The sequence below is a fragment of the Micropterus salmoides genome, unplaced genomic scaffold (genome assembly GCF_014851395.1).
Source record: "Micropterus salmoides isolate LMB-PRFRI ecotype aquatic unplaced genomic scaffold, ASM1485139v1 Ms_hic_scaffold_2148, whole genome shotgun sequence".
Lineage (NCBI taxonomy): Eukaryota > Metazoa > Chordata > Actinopteri > Centrarchiformes > Centrarchidae > Micropterus > Micropterus salmoides.
In genome coordinates this window covers 25490-38967 of record NW_024041316.1, presented here as the reverse complement: position 1 = coordinate 38967, position 13478 = coordinate 25490, and the positions used below count along the sequence as shown (strand labels likewise).

Sequence of the window (13478 nt, the reverse complement as noted above, 5' to 3'; positions counted from 1 at the left end):
TGAATGAAAAATATACCATGTGGATTGTTCAATGTATCGTTTTAGTATTGTTTTATTAACGAGGTTTGTGTAGAGCAAGCTAGCACTTATAAACGTTTTTATAGGCTTACGTTATGTGTTACGGAACTTCGTATTATTCATTGCACTCAATTGAGAATGTCTACACAAGACGAACATTTAGTTTCGCGATAACGTCAGTCTGGTGATGTTATAACTGACAACGTAGTCGATCACTTTGTCATCCATGTTACTGTTTAGAAGCTAGATTCATACGACTGTCACCTTTTTCAAGTAAGCTGCTCCTACATACGCCATCGATACTGTATCAACATCACTGTAATCAGTTTAACGCTTTGCTCGCCTCAACGTTACATCTCCTTGACTCGAAATGTACATTAAACTGAATGCAGCATTGTAGACAATATTTTGTCCTTGTAATCCATGTTTCCATTGCATGGCCTTTGGATATTGCTGGAAATTGTCCAACTCCTTAAAGGGTAAATTATTGTCATAACAATTTAATAATGCATTGCATTTAAACAGAATTTCATACACAAAAAGCGATAACAGTAGCCTCCTACCAGGCTGGACAGCAGTCTGCCAAAATATGTTTCCCCTTCCATAATGCAAAGATGATGGCCTACCATCAAGTATTTAATTTTGTGTATACTTCACATCAGGTCTAATAACAGGGGCGAATATGGAGACGTTTCTATTTTCCTAGCAAAAGTATAGTTGGATACAAATTATTTCAGACTTTATTTTCAACTTGCCATAAAATATATCCCCCCTTTATAATGCACAGGTGATGGCCTACTGTCAAGTATTTAATTTTGTGTATACTTCACATCAGGACTAATAACAAGGTTGAATATAGAGACGTTTTGACAGCCGGTGAAGCTACTCGGAGCAAATGACTGGAAATAGATCAGGCTTAGAATATCCTGTACAATCAATTAAAATGTCTTAATTGATCCACCCAGAGCTCCTAATGTTCTACAGCTTTCCAAGTGCAATCTTGAACAAACCAATTTTTCCCACGTTCAAACTTACCACACATTGTGCACTTTACCATTAATCCACTGTGTTAGTGAAACAGCAATCTAACACAGCTGTATGCTACTCTGCAACTCATAGTAAAACAACTCTCGTCAGAACAGGGATTTTGCTCTGTCAGAGTGCAGAGGCAGCAGAGGGCTGTGTGATGGCATGTCATCCCTCTCAGAACCAGCTCCACTTCAGTCTCAAACCTGCAGAGGACTCTGGGTGGTCATCCAGCCGGAGTGCATTCAGATTTCTGCAGTTCAACACTTATGTGTGTCCCATGACTTTAATACTTAGACTTGATGATGATTGCAAAGAAACCGGGTGATAAAGTGGATACACCACACAGAATAGTTATTGCATAGATGAATGCGATCAACAGCCAACGCTAGTTTGCAGCAGGCTATTTGTATTGTGTGCATAGGCTTTTATGTGAAATATGGTGTTTACAATGCAAACTGTAAAAGAGACACGGTACAGTAAAGCAACACTAAATTAAAGATTCATATAGTTGTTGGCCTACATACGGCCCAGAGGTTTGGACTGATTAATTTGGCTCTGTCAATGTGTAACTTTCCTAGAATGATCAAAAGATTGATTAGGAACAATTCCTCCTGTTTTCTGTTATTGTTACAGTGGAAACAAAACAGTTTATTATTGTCTCTGGATACAATTCCCAGAATGAGTAGTTAGTCTTTGCAAAGAGAGTGGCTAGTAGGATAAAATGTATGTATAATTTTAAAGAAATGTCTCTTACTTTATTAGTAAGAAGGTTACTTTTATGGGAGAGTCCATATTTCCCCAAGTTATCAGCACAGAGAAGTACTACAACAGAAAATCAGCTGGCCAGAGACCTGCTGCCTTGGGCAGCTTTGGGAGTCCGGCCCAGACCAAAGGGATGCATAATCATTTACACAGTCCAAGTTTCTATGTTTTGGGGGACAGAGATCCTCTCCCAGTCTTGAATTAACATTCAAGGAGAGAAGAGTAACGGCATGAGAGGAAAACAATAAAAACAATCAGCTCTGACCTAAACCCCATGTGTGGACAGACTAATATAATGAGTATAATAATAAGAATAGGTTAAGGATAGAAACAATATAAATAAGACATAACAATAACAGTAATAATAAAAGTACATGCATAAAAGATTAGATGTAAGAAAAAAACAATTTTCTGCCATTACATTTAATGGCATTTATTTAAAAGTAGAATTCACATAACACCATGGTTCTTCACACTCCGATACGATAGGTGGCGGTATGTACCTTTAAAGTTAGTTGCGATCCGCCAGTAAATACAGAGAAGAAGAAGCTCGCTAATCCAGCTATCCGTTTCATCCATTTTGTTTAGTTAAATTAGCCCGGCTAACGTTACCTCAGGTACAGTGCAGCAGAGATGGATGACGGTGACGAGCCGGGCTTAGTCCTCTCTCACACCACTTCTTCGGGCTCTAAGTCGGGCGGGGACAAGATGTTTTCCCTGAAGAAGTGGAACGCTGTAGCTATGTGGAGCTGGGACGTTGAGTGTGATACTTGTGCCATTTGTCGGGTACAAGTTATGGGTGAGTCCGGGGAACCGGCCAACGTTGATGTAGCTAACGGGGCTAATGTTACCTTTAATGTATGTAATAAGTCCCTGGCAGAGTGCCGTGTTCGTGACATGTTTTTCTTAATACGCAGACGCTTGTCTCCGATGCCAGGCGGAAAACAAACAGGAGGACTGTGTTGGTAAGACAATGTCAGCAGTAAAACACGTTATTAATTCAGGCATTAATCCAACAAGCTAACATTAGCTAGTGTGTCGGGGCTGTCAAAATACACGGACCAAGCCAGGTTTTTAAGTCTTCTTGGTCGTTTCATGTATTAAGTCAAATGGACAACATTAGTCTGAATCCACATAGACATAGTGTCTTTTGTTTGGATGAAACGCATTATGTTTATGCAAACGTCTAAAAATGACTCGGGATTTATTTAGTTGTGACGTTAAGAGCCAACTGCAGAGCAATTGTTTGTAATACACCTAATATATCATAAGTGAAGGTGTGTAAAATATTATAATAGTTCTAAGATTAATATTATTTCAGTGTGACTGGCCCTCCACGGAGTAAGATGTATTGTGACAGAAGGAGATTTACTGGATACCTGCAGTGTATAGCGCGCGTGTGTGCATAGTCTGTGTTTTTTAATTATTATAACTAGTTTAACTGTTACCCAAGTACAAATTAATCTTTTCAGCGGTCTCCGTGTAAGCTTCCCCATTTTTCATAACTTGAACACCACTATTGTCACTTTACCTCATTTGACTGTGCTGAAACATGCCAAAGATTGTGCTTTTAAGATAGATACATCTTGGACATAAATAACAAAACAACAGGTTTATTCACCATTAAAATAAACAAGGTGTAGGTTTACCATCTGTGTAACCTCAGCTGATTACAGTGTGTGTTCCCTGTTAATACTCATTCATTGTCTCTGTTTGTGTATCTCTATCGTCCATCTTTTTTCAGTTGTATGGGGAGAGTGCAACCACTCCTTCCATAACTGCTGCATGTCCCTTTGGGTGAAGCAGAACAATCGCTGCCCCCTCTGCCAGCAGGACTGGGTGGTTCAGAGAATCGGCAAATAGGCCCCACCACCAGGCAGTCTGATTCTCAGACGGCACCTGTATGCACCCAAAGTGGTGACAGACTTGACAGTGATCACTGCAACCTCCTGTGCAGAGCCACCTGGCATCGACAACTGTCCTCCTATATATGATTGCATGTTCCAGTAGTCCTGGTGTCAAAGGAGGATGATGGACAAAATTGAAGCAGCGCAGACTCGTTGGTTATGATTGGAGGGATCGAGAGTCGTGAAGAGAAGGATCAACCTTGTTGCAGTGTTTGGTCACATGTTAGCTTTACATTATTGTCTGGTGGTGTTCAGCACCTTGAATATGTGACTGTCTTTGTAAAAAATAAAAATAAAATAAAGAATAGTGTATAGCTGTAAATGTGTATTTGTTTCATCTAGTAATGTAATTTATTAAATTATTTTATTTAAAAGGGATGTACAACTTAAAACATAAATCTAACCATTTGATGCACCGTACCAGGTTATAGCTTTAATTCACATCTTTAGTCCTTTGGCAGGTCAAAACAAAGAAACTGCATAATAACATGATACAGAATTATACAAATAGGAATGACATGCAACACATTGAACATTGCTGTGGGGCTGATAATGATTAGCAATCACCAAACCATTCCTAAACATGGAAATGTGCAGTTAAAAGATGGAGTCTGAAATCCACAAGTCACCTGAATGATTAAGTACCTTGGCAGTTGAAGTGAACTACCTGGAAAGCGGCCATACTAACCCCTATAGGCTACTACAAGCACTTGTTCTACATGTATGGTGAGTTTGGCCTTGTTCCAGTTTCAAGCTTAACCTACAGTATTCAAAGAAGTAGTAGTTGAATGTAACTAAGAACATTTATTTAAGTATTGTACTTAAATACAAAATTGGTACTTGTACTTGAGTATTTCCTTTTTCCACACTACATTACACTTCTGCTCCTCTACATTTCAGAGGGAAATATTGTACTTTTTACTCCACTGTATTATTCTGACAGCTCTAGTTACTTTTAAGATCAAGATTTTATACATTAAACATATGATTGGTTATAAGGTGCGTTGTTATAGAAATGACTACCCAACCAACAGTATATACAGTTAAATTATTTAAACACTTTTACAATGTTTAGATGATTACAGTAATAAATCAGAAAAATATACAATAATAAATATACAATGAATGTAACTTTTTCAATGACGAGCACCTCTATTTTTGATGCTTTAAGTACAGTTTGCTGCTAATACCTGTGTATTTTAGTTGTGATTTTTTCTGCCTAGTAACAGAGTTTAATATTTTAAGATCCTTTTTGTTTAATCAGAAACACTCCTCTAAGCCGCCAGACTCAAATGATAAAATAGTAATTTTACCTCTCAGAACACAAGAGTTGCTGGTATACCGCTGCCTCACTTGTTTTGTTTGTTTGTGTTATTGTGTGACTTTGGTCTTTAAAAGGTTTAAAGCACTGCACAATAACTCAAATTTAGTGAAAGAGGCAGCGGTCGACCAGAGAGGTAGAATTAGTATTTTTGTCAAGGGAATCTTGGTGGCTTTGACAAGAGCGATATAGCATCTGTTTCTGGTAAAAAGGATCTTACTCTTTAAAAAGGTCTTTCTCTGTAGGGATACTTTCCACAATATCAGACACAGGTAATAACAATCTGAGCCTGTCAGTGGCAACAACAAGCCCTTTTAATGGACGTACTTTGACAAGGCGCAATTGCCCGCACTGATTACATTGCAGCCCTGTTTCACTGTTGCCGACTGCAGTGCGCCTGTTCAATACTGGACCAATTTCATAAAATGTTGTCCCAATTAGTCACATAATACACACAAACATGGGGAAATAAGTTGAACCATTTCACCTTTGCAGGTGTAGTATCTGTAGCAGGGCTATTGTAATGAGTTGCATTATTGGTGCACGTCTTCATGTTATTTTTTCCTCTTTGTAATTGTTTAATGTCACAGGTGATGTTGAAGTGAATAAAGATGAAGATGTGCTTTATGCACCATCTTCAAATATAAGATTTGTTGTGCCATGCAGCTAAAATCTTCAAGGATGAACATTCCCCACTCTCCTGACAGCTACTTCAAACTTATTTTCTTAGGCTGTTAACCAATTAGGGCTATTTTAATTTAATTTAATAAAGTTTTTATTCTCTCTCCTATAATAAGCAATGAAGTGTGCCTACTGCACACATTATACTCAGACAGCTCTCTCTGTGTCTTCTTTATCTCATAGCTCCAATTGCCTCTAACTTGTTGAGGTCAGGATCTGCCACCTCATCATGTCATGCTGGCAGCCTAATTACTGCACACAGGCACTTTGCATCTCCTAAAAATAGACGAGCCTAAAGCCTCTTAAGTTCAGACTACATAAGTTACTTTCCCGTAGTGGCGTCTACACATAAGCGCACAACAAATCCCTGAAGACGGTGGTACTTTTAATGCTTCAAGAGTTGTGGCACAAGAGGTGGAGGATGTTCGAGATGCATGCACTCAGTTGTGCCTGGAACCTGCTGATGAGTCTGCTATTAATGTCGTAGCTCACAAGGCCCAGCTGCCTACATGTATTTCACAGGATACATCCAATATGGGTGACTTGGTGGGACTGGACAACCTTGTGGCCAACACGGCCTACCTGAATGCTCAGAACATAGATTGCAATGAGCTGAAGAAAATGAGACTCTCCCTGACGCTCCCCAAACCAAAAAAGGCCTCTGTTCTCTGGGAGGCAGTGGGGAAGTACGAGTCGCTGTGTGAGCAACAGCCTATTGGGAGGAAATTGTTCCAGCAGTTCCTCCTGGCCTCTAACCCACAGTATGTGGCTGCCGCTGAGTTCCTGGAGGAGCTGCATGACTGGAGCTTTGGTGAAGATGAAGCCAGAGAGAAGGCCAAACAGAGCATCCTTGCTAACTTCTGTCAACCAGAGTCCAGGAGTTTTCTCACCTACCTCACAAAAGAGGCAGCGGAGAGGTGCAAGGAGTTATCAGATGAGAACTTTGATGAGGAGACGCTAGGCCAGATGAGAGAAGCCACAAGGGACTTCCTGAGGGGGAAACCATTCTCGGAGTATCTGAAAAGCCCCCTTTTTTATAGGTTCTTGCAGTGGAAGGAGTACGAGAAGCAGAAGATCAGTAAAAAATACTTTTATGAGTTTAGGATTTTGGGAAAAGGTGGATTTGGTGAGGTATGTGCAGAAAAATCCCATCTTCTGAATGAAAGTGTGAATCTCAGATTGCTTTGCTGACTTACAACAAATACTTGAGACTTTGTGTGTTTTAAAAGAAGAACTAACCTTTTCTCTTACAAAGGAAAATCTAAATGAGCAATTAAATGCACCCTTGCTCAGTTTAATACGCTCACAGCTTATGGAGGCTAATGTTAGGATATGTTAGCAGACTTTAAGTTGATTGATCACTACGTGATTTTCTCTGCTTGTGCTACTGTTATGTCATGTTTTAGTATTCAATATTATTACACAGTTCATTTCAGTAAAAGTTTCACTGTCTCGCTTTAACATCACAGCAAAAAGTAGCTGAAACATTTCCTAAAAGAGGACAATCAATAAATAAAGATAAATACAAATATAAATATAAATTCTAAACTAATATTGCTCTGTTTTGCAGGTGTGTGCAGTGCAGGTGAAACACACAGGCCAAATGTACGCCTGCAAGAAGCTGGATAAGAGGCGCCTGAAGAAGAAAAGTGGGGAGAGGCTTGCACTTCTGGAGAAGCAGATCCTGGAGAAGGTCAGCAGCCTCTTCATTGTAAACCTGGCTTACGCTTATGACAGCAAGACCCACCTGTGCCTGGTCATGAACCTCATGAACGGAGGAGACCTCAAGTTCCACATCTACGAGCTTGGGGATCGGGGTATTCGTATGGAGCGTGTTGTTTACTACGTGGCCCAGATAACCACAGGGATACTCCACCTGCACTCCATGGACATTGTGTACAGAGATATGAAGCCTGAGAACGTGCTACTGGATGCTAAAGGACAGTGTCGGCTGTCAGACCTTGGTTTGGCTGTGGAGTTGCCAAAGGGCAAAACAAGCTGCCTGAAGGTTAGTGTGGTGACCTGCCCCTAGATAACCTACAACACTCACTGTCAGACATTTGTACTGCTATGCACTCTGCAAAGCCTCTCTGTAGTTTGTGCTACTCTACGAAATGTCTATTTATTTGTTTGTACTCCTGATCACATATTCACATATAAGAAAATTGTCCATGGTCAATATTATCATTACTCTATTACAAAGCCACCACACAGTATATTTGTTCATGCGCCACTAAAAGTAGCTTACCAGGAATAGATTTGATGGGTCTTAGTCCGGCTCTGACAAACAAGCAGAGAGCAAAACCTTGTGTGACCCAAATGAATCTTATTAAAAGGTGCCTCACCTCTTCCCAAGTTGGATGCTGCACTGGGTGAGAACTGTATAGAAGAGCTTGTTAGCATTAGCTGGTTAATCTTTGCTTCACTAAAACCAGAAATGGCCTCCACGTGTCAGTCCAAGGAGATGAGTCAGGAGATTTACATCAGGCCGCCCACTAGAGCCATGACGTCTCATTTGTCTGCTAACCAGCCTGATGGAGGACAGTTAATGCAGCATTATTTGCTGTAACAGTGTCTCATTGTTAGACCCCAATTTCACACTATTGTGTTTGTATTTTTGTCTCCATGTTTCATTATTTAATCTTCTCATAAATCATGTCAAGCTGGTCAAAATAGTCTGTTGCAGTTGAGTGATGTGAACTTTAAAAAGCTGAATTTTTGACCAGACTAGATGAGTCTGTCTGGCCTCAAAAACAGCACATTGATTTGAGAGCAAAAAACAAAAAAACACTACATAAATACATTTTAAAATGTCTTCGTAGGAGAGTTGTGAGTCTTTTGAAGTCACTTGCATATGTATGTCTTTTTATTTAATTTGAAAGGGACATGTAACCTTTGATGTATTGTACCAGAGTTAGTTTAAAGCTAGCTTTCATCTGCAGTCCCCTGGTAGGTCACAACCATAGACTATATCAACAGACAGACAAACAGGACACTTAATACAAATTTACACACTCTTGAATACTGGAATTATTTTTTGAGATCTGAAGTCAAAATATTCCAGCAACTAAAAGAAATAATATTAGATCAAAGCCTGAAAATTGTAGAAATATGTTTTTTTTTACTGATTTCCTATGCAGTTAATTATCTCATGACCAGACCGATTTATTTTGAGACCTGTTGTGGATCCTGACCTCTAGACTGGGGACCTCTGGTTTATATAGAATGAGTGGCAGAGCTAAGGGACTGCTGCTGTCCAGAGTTTGGGGGGTTCTATAAGGATAGATGGTTCGCAGCGGAATGGTCGCCAAAACCTTAACATTAACAGCATAGCTATCTCTCGTGCTACAGGCCAGCTTGAAGAGCTCCCGCCACCGTCACAACTAGTACAACGTAATTGCATCACTCAGACGTCCCGAACCTTAGAAGCCACGTTCACACCCGCTTGGGTTTCACTTCCCTGCATCTCCCTTTCATCTTGACCTTCAGCGTCATACTCGCAATTCAGACTCATTCCCCAAACAACACTGCATTCTTTTCTACGGAGTCCAATGACCCCGAACCCTTGCAAGACCCTCGTGAACCAATTGCAACTCTGGGATCCCAGAGTACAAGACGTCATATCGTCTCCGAGTTGGTTCCAATGGCTTTTTGATTCCTGGTGCCACCGCCACTTCCGCCAAGCAATCTCTCGTCATGCTTTTTTCCCATCCATTACCCTGGTCACTCTGGCTACCCTTTCAGCCGTACTATCATCACACTCATTCAGATCTCAAAGATCTCAGATCAGCCAATGCTCTCACGTAACTAGAAGCTTTTGGGGGGTCCGTCGGGTCCAACGCTTTCTATTATCATTACATCTTTCTGTTTCGATCATCAATAAATCATTTAATTGTACCTGTTGATTGTGTGGTCCTTGCTGGTGAAATGCCTACTTGTGAAGGGGTTGTTACCTGACATAAAAATTAACCATACACATGCTGTGTCTGTCCCTTGGACCAGCACTCTTCTGCATCCTATGTAAAGAAAGCAGGTCGGATTTTCTGCAATAAATAACTTTCTTTCTCTTACAAAGGAAAAGCTGAATGAGATATTAAACAAACCCTTGCTCGGTTTAACACACTTGCAGCGTAAGGAGGCTAATGCAAGCTAGCTTGATTGATTGATTAAACTAACATTACAGCAAAGCATGTGAAATATGTTGATTTTGTGCTTTAGTTGGCTCACGTAAGATAACGTTAGCTTGCCTGCTAATGCTGACTGGTTGCTAATGTTATCCATTGCAAAATACTATAGTTGTATGGCTTGCCACACGGTACAAAGCAAATGTGGAGCCATATGCTTATACTAGCCCAGAGGTTGCCTGTATAGTGATGCAAGCCAGGGGCAGCCAGCTAGATTACCATGGATCTGACATTGTTTGCTTCATAACTTTTAATTTAGTTATTGTCGTTGTACCGATGCTCAGGTGCACAGCTTCTTCACCGGTCTCAGTCGCTGCAACTTACGTGACCCACATAATGTACTATAATGAAACATAACGGCGCAGGACAACAACACGGTTGAATACCCATGTTGTGTAACGTTACTTACCACAGTCAAACTGTTATTCTAATGTGTGGCAACAATCTCATTTATAATATTCAGTCTACCTCTCTAACCATTTTCATTATCATCCAATAAATGTAGCTATGCTGACATTGCTGAGGCTCTCTAAAAGATTTACAAATAGTTATTGAAAAGCCGGCAGTTACGTATCACGTCAACTAAATGCAGGCAATGTAACGCCAAAGATCATGGATTAGTTCAACATCAAGCTGATAATAATCTTACTGTAACGTTACAGTGGGAGTTTACCTGCGTTTCCAGCATGTTGTGTGATGCTCTCTCCAGTGTGTCAGTCTGTTTTGGCTCACTGATTAGTTGGAGCATGCTCAGGAGCACACACTTGGAAATGTAATGGTTGCATTCTGAAACCGCACTGCTTAAGGCCACTGAAAACTACATGTGTACCCTTTAATAACTTTATTTGTGAATGGTATAATAAATTTTATTATTTTTGTATTTGAAGAAAAAGACCCTCCGTTGCTGACTCCCCAACTCCCTTCAGCAATATACATAACCTTCCTACTTTTCTGACCCCCCTGCAATTATTGTTGAAGTTATACCCCAGATGTATGGAGAAGGCTAATGTCTCCCCTCTGTGTGTTGTCAGGCCGGTACATTCGGTTACATGGCTCCTGAGATTCTGAGGCAGGAGAACTACTGCACATCTGTGGACTGGTGGGCTCTGGGCTGCAGCATCTATGAGATGGTGGCTGCCCGTTTGCCTTTTAAAGACTTCAAAGAAAAGGTGCAGATTGAGGAGGTGACCCGGCGCACTCTGGAGGACGAGTGCAAGTTTGAACACAAACACTTTGATGCTCCCACCAGAGATATCATCAGTCTCTTTCTCAAGAAAAAGGTGCAGCATCGCCTTGGGTGCCGGTAAAAAAAACTTGAATTTTTTCAAGCAATTAGTTGGTATAGACGTCATGGACGAAATCAGTCAAGAAAACTTCCTTTGCACCAGTGGAAACATACTGTTATCTTTGGTATGATATGGTCCTTTAAGAAACATGCTCAGGAGTACCGCATCCACACCAGCGGTTCCCAACCTGGAGGTCAGGACACCTTGAAGGGGTCACCTGATAAGCGGTCACAAATGATGATTAAAGATCATTTAATTAAAAGATCATTAAAAGAACAGGAAACATGACAAAACACACTAAAGTTCTGCTACACAAAAAGGTTGATTTCCAACCGTTTTATTTCTTGAGAAATACTGGCTAGGTTCACTTCTTGATTTAAATATAACTGTATGAACATCACATGGGCAAGTCACTGACGAAGAGATTTTAGGGGGTCAAGAGGTGAGGGATAAAAGAAATGAGTTTGCTGATGAACACTGCTGAAGCACTACATTTTACCAGCACAAGCAGATTCTGAATTAGGAAAATAAATTAATATGTTGAAGAAAATTTATGTGGAGGTGACTCGAATGCAACAGCAGCCAGATTACAGACTAAAAGATCAAGTACAAGCAACCATTTTACACCTTTTCTGGATTTCTCCACTGACAGAATTGACTGACTTTCTTTTTGTCACTTTCAGAAGGCTTAGTGGTACAGCTCAGGCTTACGTCTTTGAACTTTTAATGCCCTACAGTCAGATTAGACCTCTGACACTGCTTATCATCCAAGGGACAAAACCACAACCTAAAGGGGACAGTGTTCTTGCTGTTAGAGCCTCTATCTAATGGAGAAGTCGTCTTGAGGAAATTTGGTTGCCAACCTCTTGGACACATTACGACCTGCTTATAAGGGATAATTGCCAATATATACTATATTATCTACTTCTTCTGATTAGACTTCTACTGAGGTTGAAGTTGGACAGAGCAAATACTGGGATATATGAGGTCACCAGTGTACTAATGAGGACTATTAGGATGTAGGTTGTTTGGCCCTAAACACGTGCAACAAAACAAAACAAGTGAAAACACCTGTGTGGGAGTAACTTCCAGTGCGAAGGTATTCTGTTATTTGTAGGTATTGCATATTTGTTGATCTTGTTTGCTGTTTTCAGTGGTGCTCTGTCCCTTTTAAGAAAGGTGTTGCATAATGAAGCTATTGTTATTATTACTCTGTAGACATGTAACCTGTATCAGAATTTCTGTAATCTAGTATATCATCATGAAACAGATTTTTGAAGCAACTTATGAACACTTTTATTGGCCAGTCAGTTAATCATTTGACCTGCCCCTTGCCTTCATAACATAATTTTCAATCTCACTTCAATAATTGAGCATCTGTTGTGTCTTTCTAATGTTAGTGGTGACGACCCACGAAACCACGTGTTTTTCAAGAGCATCGATTTCCGTCGTCTGGAGGCCGGGCTGCTGAAGCCCCCCTGGGTGCCAAAATCCAACGTGGTCTACGCCAAGGACACGGACGAGTTCAGGGACACCTGTGTGGGTGAGGACATTAAGTTTGATGCCAAAGATGAGAAATTCTTCAAGGAGTTCAGCACAGGCGCAGTCTCCATCCAGTGGCAGAAGGAGATGATCGACAGCGGAGTGTTTGATGAGCTGAACGACCCCAAACTGAACGGTCACAGCATTGAGAGCACGTGGAAATCCAGGTTGTGCATCATTTTGTAAGCATTTTATCTACTCATCAACATGTACAGCTGGGCAAAACAATAATTCACAAATGTCCTTTAATATAATTTCTTTTACACTTCCAAAGTGACTGGTGTAATACTAAATGAAGCACCTCAGGTACCTTTTTAAACAGCTGCTTGACTTTACCCTTAATTTGAATGTACTGTACTAAATGTTTTATCACATAACTTTTACTTCTGTCTCACTGGTAAAATAATATTTTTTTGTATTCAGTATTATTCCCGGATAGAAACACACACTGACAATGTGCTGCCACAGCTGCTTCATACTTTGCCCTCTTTTCCTGGTGAGACAGCAGATCCCAGTGCATTCATAGTTTCCATTACATCACTCGGGCCATTTTGGCAGGCCTAAGTGTTTACATGTGTTTGTAAACAAGCTACACAATGGTTGTGTGTCACTGAATAGCAACAGGCTCATCATCGGTATTATGCAGTAATGTGCCACATTTGTTTGAAACTCTGATGTCTCGCATATATGCCATGAATGGCTTTTGCTCATGTGAGTGGACAAGTGTCATGCGATCACAGCACTGTAG

The 13478-nt window shown here is 40.5% G+C and overlaps 2 protein-coding genes across 2 annotated transcripts; both read left to right on the top strand.

Annotated features, from left to right (window-relative positions):
- Positions 1-2380: 2380 nt before the first annotated feature.
- LOC119916750 (RING-box protein 2) lies at positions 2381-4038 on the top strand. The gene is made up of 3 exons (XM_038736725.1): positions 2381-2608; positions 2727-2774; positions 3554-4038. The coding sequence occupies exons 1-3, from the start codon at positions 2443-2445 to the stop codon at positions 3670-3672; spliced, it is 333 nt and encodes a 110-aa protein (XP_038592653.1). The 5' UTR covers positions 2381-2442; the 3' UTR covers positions 3673-4038.
- A 2095-nt stretch (positions 4039-6133) lies between these two features.
- LOC119916749 (rhodopsin kinase grk7-b-like) lies at positions 6134-12938 on the top strand. Its single transcript, XM_038736724.1, has 4 exons — positions 6134-6849; positions 7289-7726; positions 10934-11205; positions 12589-12938. Exons 1-4 carry the CDS (start codon positions 6253-6255, stop codon positions 12914-12916), a joined length of 1635 nt encoding a protein of 544 aa, XP_038592652.1. The 5' UTR covers positions 6134-6252; the 3' UTR covers positions 12917-12938.
- Positions 12939-13478: the final 540 nt, after the last annotated feature.

Excerpts from the sequence above, each read along its gene's own strand:
- LOC119916750 (XM_038736725.1), top strand. The coding sequence starts at position 2,443 with ATGGATGACGGTGACGAGCCGGGCTTAGTCCTCTCTCACACCACTTCT. Across the intron at positions 2,609-2,726 it reads TTGTCGGGTACAAGTTATGG|ACGCTTGTCTCCGATGCCAG; the intron begins GTGAGTCCGGGG and ends CTTAATACGCAG. Across the intron at positions 2,775-3,553 it reads CAAACAGGAGGACTGTGTTG|TTGTATGGGGAGAGTGCAAC; the intron begins GTAAGACAATGT and ends ATCTTTTTTCAG.
- LOC119916749 (XM_038736724.1), top strand. The coding sequence starts at position 6,253 with ATGGGTGACTTGGTGGGACTGGACAACCTTGTGGCCAACACGGCCTAC. Across the intron at positions 7,727-10,933 it reads GCAAAACAAGCTGCCTGAAG|GCCGGTACATTCGGTTACAT; the intron begins GTTAGTGTGGTG and ends GTGTGTTGTCAG. Across the intron at positions 11,206-12,588 it reads CAGCATCGCCTTGGGTGCCG|TGGTGACGACCCACGAAACC; the intron begins GTAAAAAAAACT and ends TTCTAATGTTAG.